General features: G+C 42.7%; 1 protein-coding gene across 1 annotated transcript in view; it reads right to left on the bottom strand.

Annotated features, from left to right (window-relative positions):
• The window catches only part of LOC139764696 (alpha-2-macroglobulin-like protein 1), a 42,681-nt gene that overhangs the window by 14,858 nt on the left and 7,750 nt on the right, over positions 1 to 20,073 (bottom strand). Inside the window, exons 4-17 of the mRNA XM_071691582.1 lie at positions 19,096 to 19,212; positions 18,807 to 18,964; positions 18,576 to 18,672; positions 14,907 to 15,122; positions 14,277 to 14,420; positions 11,395 to 11,598; positions 11,111 to 11,290; positions 10,178 to 10,352; positions 9,867 to 10,040; positions 7,742 to 7,848; positions 7,496 to 7,553; positions 4,069 to 4,216; positions 538 to 766; positions 220 to 437 (exon numbers count right to left, since the gene is read on the bottom strand). Of these exons, the coding sequence (XP_071547683.1) occupies positions 220 to 437; positions 538 to 766; positions 4,069 to 4,216; positions 7,496 to 7,553; positions 7,742 to 7,848; positions 9,867 to 10,040; positions 10,178 to 10,352; positions 11,111 to 11,290; positions 11,395 to 11,598; positions 14,277 to 14,420; positions 14,907 to 15,122; positions 18,576 to 18,672; positions 18,807 to 18,964; positions 19,096 to 19,212 (2,225 nt within the window). The remainder of the gene's footprint in view (positions 1 to 219; positions 438 to 537; positions 767 to 4,068; positions 4,217 to 7,495; positions 7,554 to 7,741; positions 7,849 to 9,866; positions 10,041 to 10,177; positions 10,353 to 11,110; positions 11,291 to 11,394; positions 11,599 to 14,276; positions 14,421 to 14,906; positions 15,123 to 18,575; positions 18,673 to 18,806; positions 18,965 to 19,095; positions 19,213 to 20,073) is intronic.

The following is a 20,073-nucleotide window of genomic DNA, read 5'->3' as shown; positions in this document are numbered from 1 at the left end:
AACCTAAATGTTCTGGCTCCAAGTGAAATAAGAAATCGTAAACAGTGGTATGGTTATAAAAGTAAAGTCAGGGGTTGGAGAGAGCAAAACAAGGAGTAGCATTACCCCTGAAGCACAAGTTGTGGCAGTGTGTGATCGAGTACAAGGAAGTAAATTCTAGATTCATATGAGGCTACTGTTGTCATAAGAATTACACGATGTCAGACAGTTTCAGCTAACCTCCTCTTGATATCGGCAAGTCCCGAGCCACACTTGCGATCGTCCACGAAGGCAGAGACTGTGAGGTTCACGTGACCAAACTCCAGGAACTCTACCTTGACGGTGTGGACAGCCTTCTGCTGCGGGACCAGGCACAGCATCGTCTGGCCAGGGAGCTCTCGTCTCTCGAGGGGCTGGATGATCTTGTAATTAGAGCTCTCTGCTAGTGTCACCTTCACCTATAACAGTGAAGATACACTTGTGATGTCCACAAGAGACTCCAGAGTATACGTGAGTTCACTTTCTGAAATACAGATGCAACAGGTCGTTTAAACTAACAGGCAGGTGATCATCGAGGAAATTGAAGACCGAAATCTTCACGGCAAGAACCTCGCCACGCTTGACCGAAGGAGGAAGCGTCAGGTCCAAGAAGAATGGTGTGAAGGTAACGAGGGATGCCTTCGAGGACAGACCCACGCCCTTGTGTGGGTGTACACACACGGCCTTCCCCACCCACTCTGTGATGGTGTCTGGCAGTGTCACTTCGTGGGTCGAGATGCCTGAGGACCTTCACGATGGACATAAATATTTATATACATATATATACATATATATTTATATACATGTATATCTATATACATATATTCATATATATTTATGTATGTTTATTTCTATTATACTTTGTCGCTGTCCCCCGCGTTAGCGAGGTAGCGCAAGGAAACATGAAAGAATGTCCCGACCCACCCACATACACATGTATAGACACATACACGTCCACACGCACATATATATATACCTATACATTTCAACGTATACATATATACATACCTACAGAGATACATATATACACATGTACATAATTCATACTTGCCTTTATTCACTCCTGTCGCCACACCGGACATGAAATGACAACCCCCTTCCCCGCGAGGTAGCGCTAGGAAAAGACCACAAAGGCCACATTCGTTCATACTCAAGTCTCTAGCTGTCATGTATAATGCACCGACACCACAGCTCCCTTTCCACATACAGGACCCACAAAACTTTGCATGGTTTACCCTAGACGCTTCACATGCCCTGGTTCAATCCAATGACAGCACGTCGACCCCAGTATATCAACGTTCCAATTCACTATTCCTTGCACGCTATTTACCCTCCTGCATGTTCAGGCCCTGATCGCTCAAAATCTTTTTCACTCCATCCTTTCACCTCCAGTTTGGTGTCCCACTTTTCGTTCCTTCCACCTCTGACACATATATCCTCTGTCAATCTTTCCTCACTCATTCTCTCCATGTGACCAAACCATTTCAAAACACCCTCTTCTGCTCTCAACCACACTATTACCACACATCTCTCATCCTTTCATTACTTACTCGATCAAACCACAATGTCGTCAAACATCTCTTCACCAACACATCCACCCTCCTCCGCACAAGCCTGTCTATAGCCCAAGCTTCGCAACCATATAACATTGGTGGAACCACTATTCCTTCAAACACACCCAGTTTTGCTTTCCGAAATAATGTTCTCTCCATTCACACATTTTTCAACGCTCCTTTCACCTCCAGTTTGGTGTCCCACTTTTCGTTCCTTCCACCTCTGACACATATATCCTCTGTCAATCTTTCCTCACTCATTCTCTCCATGTGACCAAACCATTTCAAAACACCCTCTTCTGCTCTCAACCACACTATTACCACACATCTCTCATCCTTTCATTACTTACTCGATCAAACCACAATGTCGTCAAACATCTCTTCACCAACACATCCACCCTCCTCCGCACAAGCCTGTCTATAGCCCAAGCTTCGCAACCATATAACATTGGTGGAACCACTATTCCTTCAAACACACCCAGTTTTGCTTTCCGAAATAATGTTCTCTCCATTCACACATTTTTCAACGCTCCAAGACCTTTCGCCCCCCCCCCCCCCACCCTGTGACTCGCTTCCGCTTCCATGGTTACATCCGCTGCCAGATCCACTCCCAGATATCTAAAACACTTCACTTCCTCCAGTTTTTCTCCTTTCGAACTTACTTCCCAATTGACTTCTCCCTCAACCCTACTGTACATAATAACCTTGTTCTTATTCATATGTACTCTCGGCTCTCTTCTTTCACACACTACCAAACTCAGTCACCAACTTCTGCAGTTTCTCACCCGAATCACCCACCGGCGATGTATCATCAGCGAACAACCGACTCGCTTCCCAAGCCCTCATCCACAACAGAGTGCATGCTTGCTCCTCTCTCCAAAACTCTTGCATTTACTTCCCTAACAACCCTATCCATAAACAAATTAAACAGCCATGGAGACATCACGCACTCCTGTCGCAAACCGACATTCACCGAGAACCAATCACTTTCCTCTCTTCCTATTCGTACACATGCCTTACATCCTCGAAAAAAACTTTTTACCGCCTCCGGCAATTTGCCTCCCACACCATATATTCTTAGTACCTTCCATAGAGCATCTCTATCAACTATCATACGAGTTCTCCAGATCCATAAATGCTACATATAAATCCATTCGTTTTCCCAAGTATTTCTCATATACATTCTTCAAAGCAAACACCTGACCCACACATCCTCTACCACTTCTGAAACCACGCTGCTCTTCCCCAATCTGATGTCCTGTACATGTCTTCACCCTCTTAGTACCCTCCCATATAATTTCCCAGAAATACTCAACAAACTTATACCTCTAATTTGAACACTCACCTTTATCCCCTTTGCCTTTGTATGATGGCACTATGCATGCATTCCGCTAATCCTCAGTTACTTCACCATGATCAATACATACATTAAATATCCTTACCAACCGGTCAACAACAGAGTCACCCACTATTTTTTTTAATAAATTCCAATGCAACACCATCCAAACCCGCTGCCTTGCCGGCTTTCATCTTCCGCAAAGCTTTTACTACTTCTCCGTTTACCAAATCATTCTCCCTAACCCTCTTATTTTGCTCACCACCTTGCCCAAAACACCCTATATCTGCCAATCTTATCATCTAACACATTTAACAAACCTTCAAAAATACTCACCCCCACTCATCACCACCGCTTGTTATTACCTCCTCTGGTCCATTTTAACGATGTTCCCATTTGTTCTCTTGTCTTACGCACTTTACCTTCCAAAACATCTTTTTATTCTCCCTAAAATTTAACGATACTCTCACCAACTCTCATTTGCGCTCTTTCACCTTTCTCTTGATCTGCCTCTTTTTTATAAATCTCCCAGTCATTTGAGTTATTTCCCTGCAAAAATCGTCCAAATGCCTCATCTCATTAAAAATCTTACTTCATCCCACCACTCCCTACTCTTTCTAATGTGCCCACCTCCCACACTTCTCATGCTACCAGCATCTTTTGCACAAGCCATTACTGCTTACCCAAATACAATTTGTATCAACGATTGATACATACGTGGATTAGAATGATAGATTAACAAAGAATGTTGGAAATCAATACTAGTTCAAGAGATGAACATAATCATTAGATTTAAGTAGACCAAACATGTAAACATAACTGGAGAAAGTTTGATTTCCTTACGATTGACTATATACAAAATGTAACAAGTCAATACTATAGTTAGTCTGGAGTGAACCATCACTGTTGTATGTTAGGCTACAACACAGACTCCTACATACAACCATCATTGTTGTGCACTTGGCTACAACACCGACTCTTGCATACAACCATCACTGTTGTACACTTGGCTACAACACTGATTTCTTCATACAACCATCACTGTTGTACGCTAAGCTACAACACTGACTCCTGCATACAACCATAGCTGTTGTACGCAACGCTACAACAGCGACTCTTGCATACAACCATAACTGTTGTACGCAACGCTATAACACTGACTCCTGCATGACGAGGTCCCACAACCACGTCTCGGGGAAGTTGGTGCGAGGCGATGCACCAGTACTAGTACGACCTTCGGCCTCCTCGGCTCTTAACTGCAAAGCCAACGTAGGAGAGCCTTCATGGAACGGTATAAATGGCTGCTGTTCTGAAATATGAAGAGACGTATCAGTTACACCACAAAGACTGTGCTTAACTAGTACAACCACACATACAATAGTCAAAACTCATTTGTAAATTTAGATCCTAAATACCCATTTGAGTTGGTTCAACGTTTAGCTTTACAGGACTGTGTCAACTATGCACGAACTAAGGAAGCTACGCTTCAGTGGTGAGGCACGTTGGGGTTAGCACTAATGGAACAATTAACAGGGTTATTAAGACAGTCAACGTTAATTACAGTCTAGCCAATCAACAGTGACTGAGGAACTGAACCCGCGTTAGTCAAAACTTAATAATGACAATGTTTTCTGGACCAATGAGAACGCCCAGAAGGACAAGCGCCAGGCATGCTTGAACGTCTGCTAACGACCATACTTCTCAGTTTCGCCTATTGCTCTAGTAACTCCACAAATCTGATATCTTTCTTCGACTATCTAAAGCTGCCATGAGACCGACATAGTCTCAACCGCAAGTCAATATCTTCTACCTCGGGAATTTTAACGTTCACCATAGGGAAGGGTTGAATTCCTCCCATACGGATGGTGGAGGGATTGAAGCCCTCGCGTTTTCCACATTCAATATCTTATTGCAAATAATCTTCCAATCTACCCATATTCCTGACCGCTGACCAATAATAATCTTGATTTGATCAACTTGGTTCATCCCATGTGGCTACATAATCTCCCTCCAAAGCGGTTCTTTCCAACTTTCCTCGGTTCATGTTTCGGTCTCCTCCAAACGCCCAGCAGAGGTTATTCTTGCGGGAATGGAAGCATTTATCCCCTCTTCCTCCAAGACGACCTATTCATCATCCAATCGTTCCTGTTCCGAGGTTATTCAGACAAGGAATCAGCTATGTCGGGCTTGGAAAAACTACTTCCTCTGGCTCCCATTCAGCTTTTATCACTGCCCGTGATCACCAAACACGTTATCTGCGAGGCAGTGTTCCATTATTCAAAGGAAGTATCAACCTCACCGTCATCCACTGATAGGTCTTACTGGTCTTTAGCCAAGGGCATCGCTAACAACTTCTGTCGCTCTAACTTTCCGTTCTGACGGTATTATATCAGTTTCTCCCGTAGACAAAGCAATTCTGGTTCCCGTTTCTCCTCAAACTCCATCTTGGAGGACTAACATTCCTTCACCTCCTGATGCTCCTTACTAATCCTACGCCTCTTCCCGTAATCTCTTTCTGGACTGTCCGGAAAGAACTTCTCCCTCTGGACACAAGCAAATGCTTTTGGTCCTGATGGCATCCATCCCTGTGTACAGTGTGTGCCTTTTGAACTTGCACCTGTGCTTACTCGTCTGTTCCATTTCTATTTAAAAACCAAAACTTTTCCTTCTCCTTGGAATCGTGCACCTGATACATCCCATCCCTGAGAAGGGTGACCGTTCTGACCCCTCTACCTTTAGTCCTATTGTTTTGACATCTACCGTTTCCAAAGTCAATCCCTCCTAAACTCCCTTATTAAACACCCCGAAAATCAGTCTCTCCTATTACCAGTATGGTTTCCGTAAGGCGATATCCACTGCAAGAATTTGGGAAGTCATGCATGGTTGCCCTTGGCATATCCAAAGCTTTTGACCGCCGGGCCTCGGGATTTCATCTCTTAACCCCCCCTGGTTTGAATTCCCACCCTCACTTTCCTCCTTCATATCTAGGTTCCTCTTCGGCTGATCTGTCTCCGTGGTTGTTTATGGATCAAACTCTCTCCACCTCTCTCCCTCTCTCCAACATTGGCATCCCTCAAGGCTCGGTCCTGTTCCCTATACTTTCTACGTCAAAGATTTCCTCTCGTCCACAAGTAGTGCCATGCACTCATACGCTGACGACTCAACACTGCATTCATCCACGTGCTTCCAATCTACTCTCTTCACCCACTCAATCTGCAACTCTTGACACAGCTTCCTCAATATTGGAGACTTAACTATCGTCACGTTAACACAGGACTCCATAACCTTATATAACCAGGAGGAACTGCCACATCCCTCTCCGGTGTTAATGGATCTTTGTTGATAATTCTTGCATATCTACGACGGGTAAATGCAGGGAAAAACACCAAGTCGTCTGCAAATACATCAACGAACTATTTATTTCTTTAATACTAAACCCCTGACCTCTACTGCACAGGATGAAGTCACTAAGAGTCCGTGAGTCTGCTTTATAATACTCAAGTCTTACGAGTACTTAACCTACATTTGACCTAAAAATGACAGGTAATTTAGAAGACTGATTAGCCATGTCAATGACACCAAGTTATGCTACATGTTTCTTCCAGACGTTAATATCTATAATGAACGCTAAGTACAGGTGTCAGGTCGTGTCAACAATGGTAGGGAACTGTGGTGTTAATGTAAACAAACAACCTACCCGTAAACAAAACTTACCTCACACTGCTGCCAGACGTACCGCATCCACAGGAATTAGTACAATAGTGATCAAAATTGATCATTCATTACAAGTGCCGTATCCACATGAATCGGTACAATACTGATCAATATTGATCATTTTTATTAAAAGTGCTGTATCCACAGGAATTAGTACAATAGTGATCAATATTGATCATTTTCGTAACAAGTGCCGTATCCACATGAATCGGTACAATACTGATCATTTTTATTAAAAGTGCTGTATCCACAGGAATTAGTACAATACTGATCAATATTGATAATTTTCATTACAAGTGCCGTATCCACAGGAATTAGTACAATACTAATCATTTTTATTACAAGTTTTTACAACTTATTTCAATTTGTTCTATAAACTTATTATTTGTGCTTTGCGAAGTAAAAAATTTATGAATCTAAAAACACATTTTCTAAGGCAAGTATTCTTAAGAAACTCGAAATCTTATTTTTAAATAACTGCATGTTCATAGAGAGATTATACAAATCCCCATCTTGTCATATCCTTAAAAAATTACATCCATTGTGTTAAGGATTCGAATTATTGGAATTATGTTACCAAGTCCTGTTTTGAATGTTCCTAACCTGTCTCTTTCCCATCTGGTTACTTTAAGTATGTCTTCATTCCTTAATTGTAGATATAATGTGGCTAAGCTATCGTATCTTGCCCACCAGGCTATCTATTATTTGCTCACCTAGCTAGCTATCCTACCTTTTGCCCACCCGACTATACCAAATTTAGCCTCGTATCCAAATTGGTCTTTGCAATTTAAAAGATATATTTCTCCAGCGTAAGGTGTATGTTTCAAGAGTAATCAATGGCTGTACTAGTCATAAATAAGTACTATGTATTTACCTTTTTTGCATGGCCTCGTCTGTATATTCAAGTCTGTGAAAATATACAGACCAGAATCCTGAAAGAAAATTTCAAAATTTGAAAAATCTTAGTTTACACGACTCTAACAGTACCTGCAGACCTAAAATACAACTGTAGATGTATGTTTTAAAGGATAATGTATTATACTTTAAACCTAAAAGATATCATTTCTATTTTGATAACTTGTGAAATATGAAGGTATAATCTCAAATTGACAAGACTTACATCAAAGATCTTCAAGGCGTCCACGAAGTCACTGTAGTAGATGTATTCTCCCGGTGGGAGTGGTAGAGGTACCAAGACATCTTGATCTGGAACCAGGAAGTCTTCATCTGCAATACACACGACCAGGTCAAGTCTTCGTCTGCAACACATACGATGAAGTCTATCCTGTTACAGATTTGGCCATTACGCCAACCGGCTCCGTACTAAACTCTTTACAACGTTTGGCTAACTTCAAACAATCGCTGCTCTTGGCATGACTATTTCCTAAGCTATTTCCTCGTGAACATTTTTAGAAGAGACCACCAAGATACTTAGCCTTCTGCTGTCTAAAGATGCTTGGTTAGATATAGATACTATTGTTTACACCTGTGAAGAATATCAGACGAACTAAAATGACTACAATCTTCGTTTTCGAGACATTTCTACGAGATGTGATCTATACCACAATTCATTGCTCCCGCATCTCAAAGTAAGAGATTCTGGAACAATAGTTGAAGACCATCTTTTCTGAGAGATGTGTACCAATGTAAAATGAGTTATGAATGTAGACCAAAACTATTGAAGACGCTACAGAAAGATGCAAGCCACTAAAATGCGTTGTAATGAATGTTATCATTCCATTTGGAACAGAACGTAATACATACGAGATCGCAAGTGGTACTTCAAGTTAAGCATCCTAAATGACACCAAAAAGAGCGAGTCATGTGCTTATCTGAAGTACATCAACATGGATTGGAAAGAGCATTTTCGAACACAAGAGCCTTCGGGGCACATTGGACTAAATCAGGGTCAAATTTCACATACTCTTAAATGGAAACAAAAACAAGAACAATCGCATGCAACATCTGCTTGTGGTACCATATACCAGCTGTCGATTAGGTACAAACAGGCAAGGGTTGGGGGGGGGGGGGGGGGGGGGACGAATCTATTGGGCTGATGCAGTAAGAGTGTAACTTGGCTAGCGTAATAGAGTTACTGTGGATGAAAGGTTCATCCTTTGGTAACGGCATCTGCTGCACAAGAAGTTATTTTCTGAACACAGCGTGACAATAACACTATTCAAATACAGTGCTTATACATGCAGATGTTTATGTGCTCTATGATAACTACTGTACATTTGCCTTTATGCTTGTTCGCCATTTCCCACCTTATCTAAGTAGCGCCACGAACAAGCCGAGAAACCTCGCATTCTCTTTCAGTCATTCACCCTCTTGCATGTTCAGGCACCAAGTGCTCAAAGTTATTTCATTCTATCCATTCCAATCCCAATTTTATCTGCCCATTCTCCTTGATCACTCTACCGGTGATATGCATCCTCTGTCAACCTCTCTTCACTCATTCTCTCCACATGTCCAATCATTTAAGCACCAGTTTCAACTCTGGACCACTTCAGTCTTACCCTTTCATTTACCCACCTCACACTTCGTCTCGTCCTTGAACATTTAATTTCCAACACGTCCACCCTACTCCGCACATCCTCACCTATAACCACACAGGCCTTGCATCCATGAGACATTGCTGGAATAAAATACCTTAAACCATTCCCATTTTCGTCCTCCTACATTACGAAATCTTTCCATATATTAGTTAGTGCTCTCAGAACTTCCTGCTTCCACTAGCTGCCATGTCCACTCCCCGGTACCTGAAACGTCTTCGAAATTTCTCCAAACTCACATACCAACTAACTTGTATATATGCCCCTCTGAACTAATAATCATGCTTTCATTCAAATTCACTCAACTTCACATTTCACACTCCTAAAATCAGTAACCAACTTATGCAATATCTCGCTAGTCTGCTACCACTGCTGTATCATCAGCAGACAGAATTCCCAGGGGTTGCCCTATGGACTACATTTTCGCCCATCTCTCGAAGACCCTCACACACGACCCCCCTTATCACTCCATCCCCAAGGAAATTCATCAACCTGGGGACATTACGAACATAAGCCGCAGACGAACCTTCCCTCGGATCCCCTCTCTTCATACGCTTACACATATAACATCGGTATAATTCTTCGAACACTAAGATATAGACCTACAATATCAAGCTATAGCTTTGAATACGTTCCTGGTAAACCACTCAAGCAAGCAAGCGAGCGAGCGACCAAGCAAGCGACGCTAACCTTTTAATGGTCTAAAGAGAGACATTTTATCCTTCCGTTTACAATATTCGTGGTCGTCGGACTGACTGTGGAACCACGGGTAGATCTTGTATTCCTCGAGGTTTTTGAACAAGCGGGCTTGCGTGATGGGGTCCGACGAAGAGGTAAGGAGTTCCGTGCTCTTGTCCACCACGCCTGTAGAGTAACATACATCAACCTTTACTACATGTTATCCTGGAAATGATAAAAGAATATCAAGGCATCAGTACCAAAGGTGATGCTCATAGTAATGTAGTCCATATCGAAAATACTGGGGTCAGGGGTAGACTAGCCTAGACTGCAGAGGGAGTCGGGTTCTGATGCGAGCGTGTAGCTCGTCTTGTCCCCCGGCTGCGCCTTCTTCACCTCCCACATTAGGGTGACCGGGTTGGCAAGGCACTCCTGTATCATCAGCTCTCGTGTGTCCGCCACCACCTCCCCGTCAGCTCGAGTGTACCACACTAACACCTGCACCACCACATTTTTCTCACGTAAAAAATTTGCTTCAGTATACAAATTTGGAGATACTTTTCCCCCCTAATTTGGTTAACTACACAGGCAATTCCCCCGTCAAAAATTATATATCAATTTCGACTGTTTACCTAACGAACATTTTTGTTTAGCGAAATTTTTTACACCACAAGTGGGTAAAATATCGTGGACTTCCTACGTTATCAGAGAACATACCCTGAATAGATCATTGGAGAATGGAAGGTATCCACACAACATTGCCAGGAGGAAGAGAGAAGAGTCATGTCATCTATTCACAGAAAGTTTATCTGATATTTGTAGAAACAAGATAAGATCACATGAAATTCCCCCGTCATGTTACCTAGTTTTAAAGTCTTAGCATCTCTGTTCATGGGTGGAAAACTGGCACTTGGGGATGGCCACAGAATGACTAGATTCGTAACTTGGTCCATTCTAGATATTCCTGGAATCTATAGATTATATAGATTTAATTACATATATATCGTTAGCAATTATATAATGCCAATGGCTCAGCTGGTACAAATGATCCATGACCAATATGGCGTATGACCCGATGGATTTAGAAGATTTTCATATTCTTAAATGGTGGACCTGGTTTTGTCAAATACCAGTTTCCTCAAGTTCTGCAGCAGACAATAGCCTAAGGGGCTCAATTCCTAGACTCGTGATGAACAGATGGCAAACAGACATCATGTGTTTAGTGTGTGAGATCCGGCGCACGGGGGTGTACATACCTGGGCGTACGGGGAAGTTGTGTGGGGCAACTGCAAGGGGATATTGACGACGCCCCTGATCGTATCTTCAGGAGGTGGGGGTAGAGGCTCCACCAAGCCCTCGACTTTGAGAGGCAGTTCGCTAGCTCGCAACACGTACTCCTGCCTGCTCCAGAACTGGATTTGCCCGCGAGACACCACCTAAAGGACAAATTGGTACTAGTACAGCGTGTTAATGCGCTCCAACCATCATAACTCCGTTCAAAAATGTCATCCAGTTTTAACATGTCTCGTATCCTACCCACCTGAACGGTGATGGTGGCCTTGGGTAGGTTTTTGGTAGCGAACAAAACCACCAGCGTATGATTAGTCGACTGGCCGAGCGTGCACTTCAATTGGCCATCTGGAGCGTAGATGAGAAGCGAGGAGTTGGATGGAGAGTAGTAGTGTTGTACGTCCAAGAAGTACTTTGCTTCTTCCATATCCGCACGACAGTTCAAAGTCTTCATCTGTTGAAAGATGAGCAGATGGTGGCAACCATATTAGAGGCAAAATACGAAAGAAAAACCATTAAGATTGATAATTTGCGTCCATCCTGCTCCCATCAATCCAATGTTTAGATTGGATTTCTTCGTAACGTTGTCCAAACTCAATCTTGACACATTCAGACACTTTTGCAACGTGCAAGAGGGACCACAACACTGGGGCCAGAGCAGTGAAGATCCAAGACAGACGGAGGAGGTTAAATGGAAAGTTATCGGTTGGTCTCCCTGCCTTCAGGATTAACAATACTACACCACACCAGTGGAAGATACAAAACAATTTCTGCTACAAAATTAGTCAAAAATCAAAATGCTAAAGAAATAAACTCTACATGTCGATTGTGTTCTTACGAGAGCTCTGGGCAATGGAGGCAGAATACTTTATTGTAGATGGTCGAGCAGAAGGAAGGCCATCAGCACCTTGACAAGCAACAGAAAAGATTTGGTTAACAGTTTCTGCAGAGGAAAAAGGGGGAAACTCTTTGACATCAGAGATTAAGCAGTTATTACAGCTATACTGTTGCGGTAGGAGCTACTGTTGGGGAATCCAAGCCTTGAATTGTGGAGAGAGGTGCAATACAGGGTTGCTGCTTTGTCCCAAGTACTGTGCAAGACTTGTCCAACCCGAGCCGTGCTAAGAGAGAAGCACTTGTATACCTGAACAGAAGCCATGAAGGCTATAGTCTGCCACAGCTATCTGGGACGAGGACTTCGTCAACAACACTGGCAGGTATTATGACATTGGTGAATGGGTCATCTGGAAGACCACGAGTTTCCAGAACCAACATATAGGAAAGTGAAGGGACGCATGGACATGAAACACTAAGTATCAACTTAGTGATGTATCTTCCAGTGGAGATGGTTAACAAGCAAGGATCACTAATGCATTAGCTTTTAACAAAGCTGAGGGACGCTGGTAGAAGCCGTTAAAGTCCTGAAGGTTCAGAAACCGAAGAGTTAAATGATCACACGAATCTGTATAGCACAGTACCAGGGTCCTCGAAGTCTAATCAAATTGCTTCAAATGTGAACTTAGGTGAAAAATGAATACAGATTGACAAGAACATAACAGATTGGGACATACAAAGACAGAAAAAGAACCGGATAAAGATGCCATTAGGCAACCTACGTGGGCAACGGTCTAGCGAGAGAAATAATAAATTAGAACATTAACCAAAGCCAGGACGAGTTTTTGAGTAGAATAGTAAAGGTGAATATAGTGAAATCTGACCCTGAAGTCGAGCCATAGAAAATGGACGCTGCCATATTGACAACTGGGTAGAAACGGCAACGAAAAATGTTAAATGAAAGATGGTTATTTATCATCCGACAGCGTTTTCAAGCCAATCATCAGTCCCGATAACACTGTAGAGATAAAGATAATTTCTATTGTATTCCTGTATTGACAAAATACAGCCTGTTTTGTTTAGGTTTTGGGTCTGTCAGTTACTAGTCATTATAAGCGGCCAATTTCAAACCTCTACATCCACTAACTCGATCTTGAATGCCTTCATGTGTGAAGGATAATTTCAAGACCACATATCACTACACATGTTACCCATGTGATATAAGCAGATAATGAGTTCTGGTGTAGAGCAAAAGATATTAGATACGCACCCTTGAAAAGTACAGGCCACCTCAAGGTTCGGTAAATATATCTGTCTCGCGTCTCTTCAAACAAGACATTTGTGTCTACAGGTGTCATGTGCAACATTTGTCATCACTTATATCAACGTGCACAGTAAATTGTGGTTCGCCCTGTATACGAGGGTCAAACTATATACTTCCAATTTTTAGTTTTTTTTATTCTTGTCAAAAGCGTTTAAACAGCGATTTAGACCAGAGCCAACATTAAGTAATTTGGCGAATCCACTTTACGTTCCTAAACTCTAGGAAGCATCGGGAACAATGAAATATATTGTGAATAGTATTTCCTAGACGATGTGGCCACAACAGTTCTCGCGTCTCTGGATCTTACATTTTCAGCTTTAACATTAAGGGATTTTACTTTAAGAATGAGGGATGTCCAAGTAGAATAACGTACATTGGATCATTTCCAATATACTTCAGTGTAAAGATGAATGCTACAGTTTATAGTCTCCTTGCCCCCATTTTCAATAATGCTCTTTCAGTCGAGAATTTTGCTCAGGAGTTCTCTTTGTCAGTCTTCAGTCCCACATTCGGCTCAAAATCGTCCTCTTCCAGTCACTCTCTTTCAACCGGATTCGCCTCGTTTGTCTTCCATTTAGTCTCTTATCTGAATTAGATTCTATCATCCCATTCCATTTACCCTTTCATATCCGAACTGCTCAATCGTTCCCTTCCCCAGTTTCTCGTCCAGAATTGGGCTTAAGCGTCCCTTGCTGTCAAGTCTCTTGTCCAGAAACCCGTTCCAGCGTTCCCTTTGTCCGTAACTCTGGCAGTTTCAGTGTATTCGATTCAGCACTGGAACGACTACTATCGTCTCCTGGTCTACCCACAATGATCCTCTTATTATGGTCTACAATACTGCAAGTACCCACATTGATCCTCTTATTATGGTCTACAATACTGCAAGTACCCACATTGATCCTCTTATTATGGTCTACAAAATTATAAGTACCCACAATGATTCTCTTATGTTCTACAATACTATCAATACCCACAATGATCCTCTTTGCGCTGTAGGAGGGGAGGACTATAGTGACCAGGCCATCAGTATCGGTCATCAGGGCCGTACACTTGCCGGCAGCGCAAACCTCCAGGGGCACCCCTGCTGCAGGAGACTCGTCCGTCAACACTGCTCTCACCTGCACCAACAGGAGGAAGTGCGTGTTAACACCACAAGCATCACGGTTACCTGCCACTCGAATACTGTCACAATAATATGGTGTACGACTTAATAGTTTATGGCATCTCCAAGCCATTCAGTTACTCAGTTCCAGGTATTAGTTTACCGTAGACTGCAGGACTACACGAAGCTAATGTTTCGAGCACTTCGCTCCATTGATTCCATTAAGTTTTCCCATGTCCCTTCGAGAGTTCTCCCCTCCACCTTATATCAAGTGTATATACGACAGGTAACTTTCCCTCTAGTCTAACTATGTGGATACCTTCCAATTCCTCAAGACGAAAAAAAAAAAAAAGACTAAAAGCAAAAGAATAATGTTTACTCTATAAATTACCTATAAAGTCCTAGATATTCCATAATGGCCTGTCGAAAAAGGCCTTCTGCAACACACATTTCCCCCATTGTGATCCGACGGCGGCAAGTATGAGGACCCCAAGACACTCACCTGTACGGTGAAGGGAAGGTTGGGCTTCATGTATTTGTCCTCGTGCACGACCTTCAGACTGACTTCAGTACGTCTAATCAAGCCATCAGCAGTGCCCGTCAGCTGGACACCAGTGCCTTCCTCAGTGACGGTGGCCTTTGCCACCACGACATTCACGTTGCAGTCCACCACCAGCAGCTCAGCCAGAGTGAACTTGAAGCTCCTACACCCAGAGATCTGCCGGAGGAGGAGTATAACCACGCCATGCCTTCGTGAACGTACATTGTTGTTGTAAGGGATCAAATGTACTAAACTGCACAGGTTCAGGTACTGTTATCACAAGGGATCAACTGTATTCAGGTTCAGGTACTGTACTACAAAGTATCAATGTACATGTTCAAGTTCTGTATCAGAAGATATTACATGTACTTTACTGCACAGGTTCAGGTACTGTATTACAAGGGATCAAATGTGCTGAAATGCACAGATTCAGGTACTACTGTATCACAAGAGATCAAATATCAAACGCTATCGAATATGCCTTTTATGTGAAACGCTATGTAATGATCACAAGGACCTTCCCCCTCATACTTGTCCACAGTTTAGCCAAGTATCATCAGGGAAGAGACGGTTGGGCTCTCGAGGAACTCTGTTCTGTTCCTCATTCTGAAGCGTAATACTGCAGGAAAATAGATTTCCAGCCCCATATGGATTTCTTTTCTTAAGTCACCTTCTCCGACAAGAGGGATGCATTGCTCGTACCTTCCCTCCATGTGTTATGTGTATATATATATATATATATATATATATATATATATATATATATATATATATATATATTATAGGAAGTGGAAAGTGATTGGTTCTCGGTGAATGTAGGTTTACGCCAGGGGTGTGTGATGTCTCCTTGGTTGTTTAATTTGTTTATGGATGGGGTTGTTACGGAGGTGAATGCAAGAGTTTTGGAAAGAGGGGCAAGTATGCAGTCTGTTGTGGATGAGAGACCTTGGGAAGAGAGTCAGTTGTTCGCTGATACAGCGCTTGTGGCTGATTCATGTGAGAAACTGCAGAAGCTGGTGACAGTTTGGTAAAGTGTGAAAGAAGAAAGTTGAGAGTAAATGTGAACAAGAGCAAGTTACAGTAGGGTTGAGGGTCGAGTCAATTGGGAGGCAAGTTTGAATGGAGAAAAACTGGAGGAAGTAAAGTGTTTTAGATATCTAGGAGTGGATTTGGCAGCGGATGGAACCATGGAAGCGGAAGTGAATCATAGGGTGGGGGAGGGGGCGAAAATTCTGGGAGCCTTGAAGAATGTTTGGAAGTCGAGAACATTATCTCAAAGCAAAAATGGGTATGTTTGAAGGAATAGTGGTTCCAACAATGTTGTATGGTTGCGAGGCATGGGCTATGGATAGAGTTGTGCTGGAAATGAGATGTTTGAGGACAATATGTGGTGTGAGGTGGTTTGATCGACTAGGTAATAATAGGTAATGAAAAGAGTGTGAGAGAGCAGAAGAGGGTGTTTTGAAATGGTTTGGTATCATGAAGAGAACGAGTGAGGAAAGATTGAAGATATACGTGTCAAGAGGTGGAGGGGACGAAGAGAAGTGCGAGACCAAATTGGAGGTGGAAAGATTGAGTGAAAAAGATTTTGAGTGACCAGGGCCTGAACATGCAGGAGGGTGAAAGGCATGCAAGGAATAGAGTGAATTGGAACGATGTGGTATATCGGGGTCGACGTGCTGTCAATGGATTGAACCAGGGCATGTGAAGCGTCTGGGGTAAACCATGGAAAGTTCTGTGGGGCCTGGATGTGGAAAGGGAGCTGTGGTTTCGGAGCATTATTACATAACAGCTAGAGACTGAGTGTGAACGAATGGGGGTTTTGTTGTCTTAGCGCTACCTCGCGCACATGTGTGGCGGGGTGGCAATGGGAATGAATAAAGGCAGACTGTATGAATTGTGTACATGTGTATATATGTATGTGTGTGTATATATATGTATACGTTGAGATGTATAGGTATGTATATTTGCGTGTGTGGAAGTGTATGTATACACATGTGTATGTGGGCGGGTTGGGCCATTCTTTCGTTTGTTTCCTTGCGCTACCTCGAGAGACAGCGACAAATGAGATATATATATATATATATATATATATATATATATCCATCCCTGGGGATAGGGGAGAAAGAATACTTCCCACGTATTCCCTGCGTGTCGTAGAAGGCGACTAAAAGGGAAGGGAGCGGGAAATCCTCCCCTCTCGTTTTTTTTTTTTTTTTAATTTTCCAAAAGAAGGAACAGAGAACGAGGCCAGGTGAGGATATTCTCTCAGAGGCCCAGTCCTCTGTTCTTAACGCTACCTTGCTAACGCGGGAAATGGCGAATAGTATGAAAGATTATATATATATATATATATATATATATATATATATAATAGGGAATGAGAGAAAACTAACATCTGGAATCCTTTTCCTTATATTCTAATTTGTGAATGATGGAACAGCAAAAGGAGCCAAGAGAGGTGTGCACGTCCTTCTCCAAGGCTCAGACTGGGGTGTCAAATGTGTGGGGATGCAAGAATACGAAAAAATATAGGAATCATGAGGAAAGGAACCCGGATGTTCTGGCTTCGAGTGAAACAAAGCTAAAGGGTAAAAATGGTTTGGAAAAATCTAATGTGAAAGGAAGAAAGGGCACTAATGCTCAAGCAGGAACTGTTAAATGTGTTGCGAGACACTGGTTATTACTGGTACTTTTGCATTAAGCTTAGGGGAAAGAGGGTGATAGAAACGAGTTTTGGGAGCAGCTGAGCGAGGGTGTCACCAGTTTCAATGGAGAGAGATCGGAGTAGTAGCGTTGGGAGAGTCGAACGAGAAACGATGATCGAGGGTATAATTGAGGGACACATGGAGTATTCAGCGAGGTAAATAGGGATGATGAACAGCTTGTGGAGTTAGGCTGAAAAAGGACTAGCGAGTGGGAACACCTGGTTTAAAAAGAGATACGTATACGTATGAGAGTAGGAGATATGGTCAAGTCATTATTGGATCGCGTACTATTTGTGGCAAGTGGAAAAGAGACACTTAGATGTGAAGGGGCCGAGAGGGTCAGCTGGTGGGATGGGTCGTCATTACCTAGTGGAGGAGAGGGTCAAGATTTAAGGAGTTTCGTAAAAAGGACGCATGTAAAAAGGGCGTGGCGAAATCCAACAAGATGCTAAAAGAGACTGTGTGCAAACTAGCGAGAGAAAGATATTTAGGGAAACAATGATAAATGTACATCAGAACTGTTATCGACTGATCAGGTTAGGATTTCCACTATGTATGGGACATGGTGAGGTGCCCGGGAATTGGTGGAAAGCATTTAAAGGCAAGGGATACAAGGAAGAGTTTAAATGTACAAGTTTGTCTAGCGTACCTGTTAAGTTGTGCGAGGGTGAGGGCATATATAGAGTACGAAACTGGGGACGAACACTGGTTTCAGGAGTGGTAGAAGTGTGGATCGGGAGTTTGCTATAATAAGGGATGTGCGAGAGAGAGATCAATGGCATTAATGGATCTGGAGAAGCATATGGTACAGCTGACAGACGGCTCGCGGAAGGTCTCACGAATGTTTATGGTGGGTTGACAGAGATGCTTTGCCGAAGGTCTTACGAATATGTATGGTGAAGGATTAGATTGGAGAACTTACAGTGTCAGTCTTGGTAATGGTGATGGAGCATCTCATGCTCCGGTGGTTGTCGACCTCCAACCTCACGGTCCCCTTCACAGGCTCACCAAACGTATATCTGTATATCAAGGTCACAGGAATTACAGACATCACTCTCTCCCACCAGTTTAAGAGTCATCAAAACAGGATGAAAGACTTTGAAAAATATTAGTCGATATATCTATACTTCAATATACTGTACACAAGACCCACCTGGCACATACTCTGAACGTGAAGTGGATATCCGTGGCTAGTATCCACTTGGTCAAGGACACGTCCACCTTGAAGCGAGGCAAAACGTATTCCTCAACTTGGAATGTGTACGTGTCTTTACTCCCTTGAGGCAGTTCCACATGGATTGTATAGTCGCCCTGCAGGAATACACGAACCAAAAGTACAAATTATATAGCATTCAACACACACGTATCCTAAATTTTGCGATTGTCATGGTTTAAGGATTCGACTTCCACATGAACGAGCAGAACAATTGCTAGACGCATACCAGCTCGGGTTCGTCGGCCAGCTGCATCGTCAGGTGTACGAGGCCGCCAGAGTTGTCCACTTGGGTCCACTGTGCCACTCGGGTGTTGGTGGGCGTTGTCACCCACACCACTCGGTACTGCAGAAGGTGGGCAAGTCACACACTTTACGGTTCTACACAAGTCACACCTAAAAATTCTGGTTCATCAATTTTGTATCAAAACTACTGTTAAGAATTACCTAATAACCATCATGATCAGTTTCTCCTAACACTTTTTCATCCTAAGTAATCAACGCCTCACAAGGGACAAGTCCCCCATCTATCCCGACCATAATGTGTAAGAAAACGGGGAAATGCAACGCAAACTTACATATATTGTATTTGGTCCAATCCAATCATGGGAAATACGAACAATGATGTACTCAAGGGCTTATGGATAAAACTAAATAAGACTGATAAAACTTTTGTATATAAACAATCTGTAAAAATAGCCTCCTGCAATATTACACCCTTTTTTATCTACAGTCATCAAATAACCCGTTTGAGAGAGAAAAAACGGGCATTAACAATATGCCAGAGTGATGCAAAGACGTACAAACGCTGGCCACCAGCTTCAAAGTCTCAAATATCTTAATAAAGGAAGCAACTCAACACCAGGGCCCCTTTTGAAATTCCCACCAACGCCGATCTGGTCAATATTTCCACCTGGTTCATGTACAATACGTGGAAAACAAGATCACATATAAACACCTCCTCCAGGGCCATTACATACGACCAATGTCCAGGGGTCGTTATCATACACAACACTCCTGGGCAACTGTGGTGACTGTGGCCATAACGGGATATTTCACCACAAGGCAAATCCTTCATCTCCCTCACCATCACCACAGCTTCATACAGAGTCACGAAGCAAAAACTGGTCTTACTATAGTGAAATGAGCCAATATGGGGTCTTAAAGATTGCTCTTAAAATCCACCAGTTACGTTATGATTAATACG

Source organism: Panulirus ornatus, chromosome 50 (genome assembly GCF_036320965.1).
Source record: "Panulirus ornatus isolate Po-2019 chromosome 50, ASM3632096v1, whole genome shotgun sequence".
NCBI classification, from domain to species: Eukaryota; Metazoa; Arthropoda; class Malacostraca; order Decapoda; family Palinuridae; genus Panulirus; species Panulirus ornatus.
The sequence above is the reverse complement of the archived record's forward strand: the minus strand, read 5'-3'. Positions and strand labels throughout refer to the sequence as shown.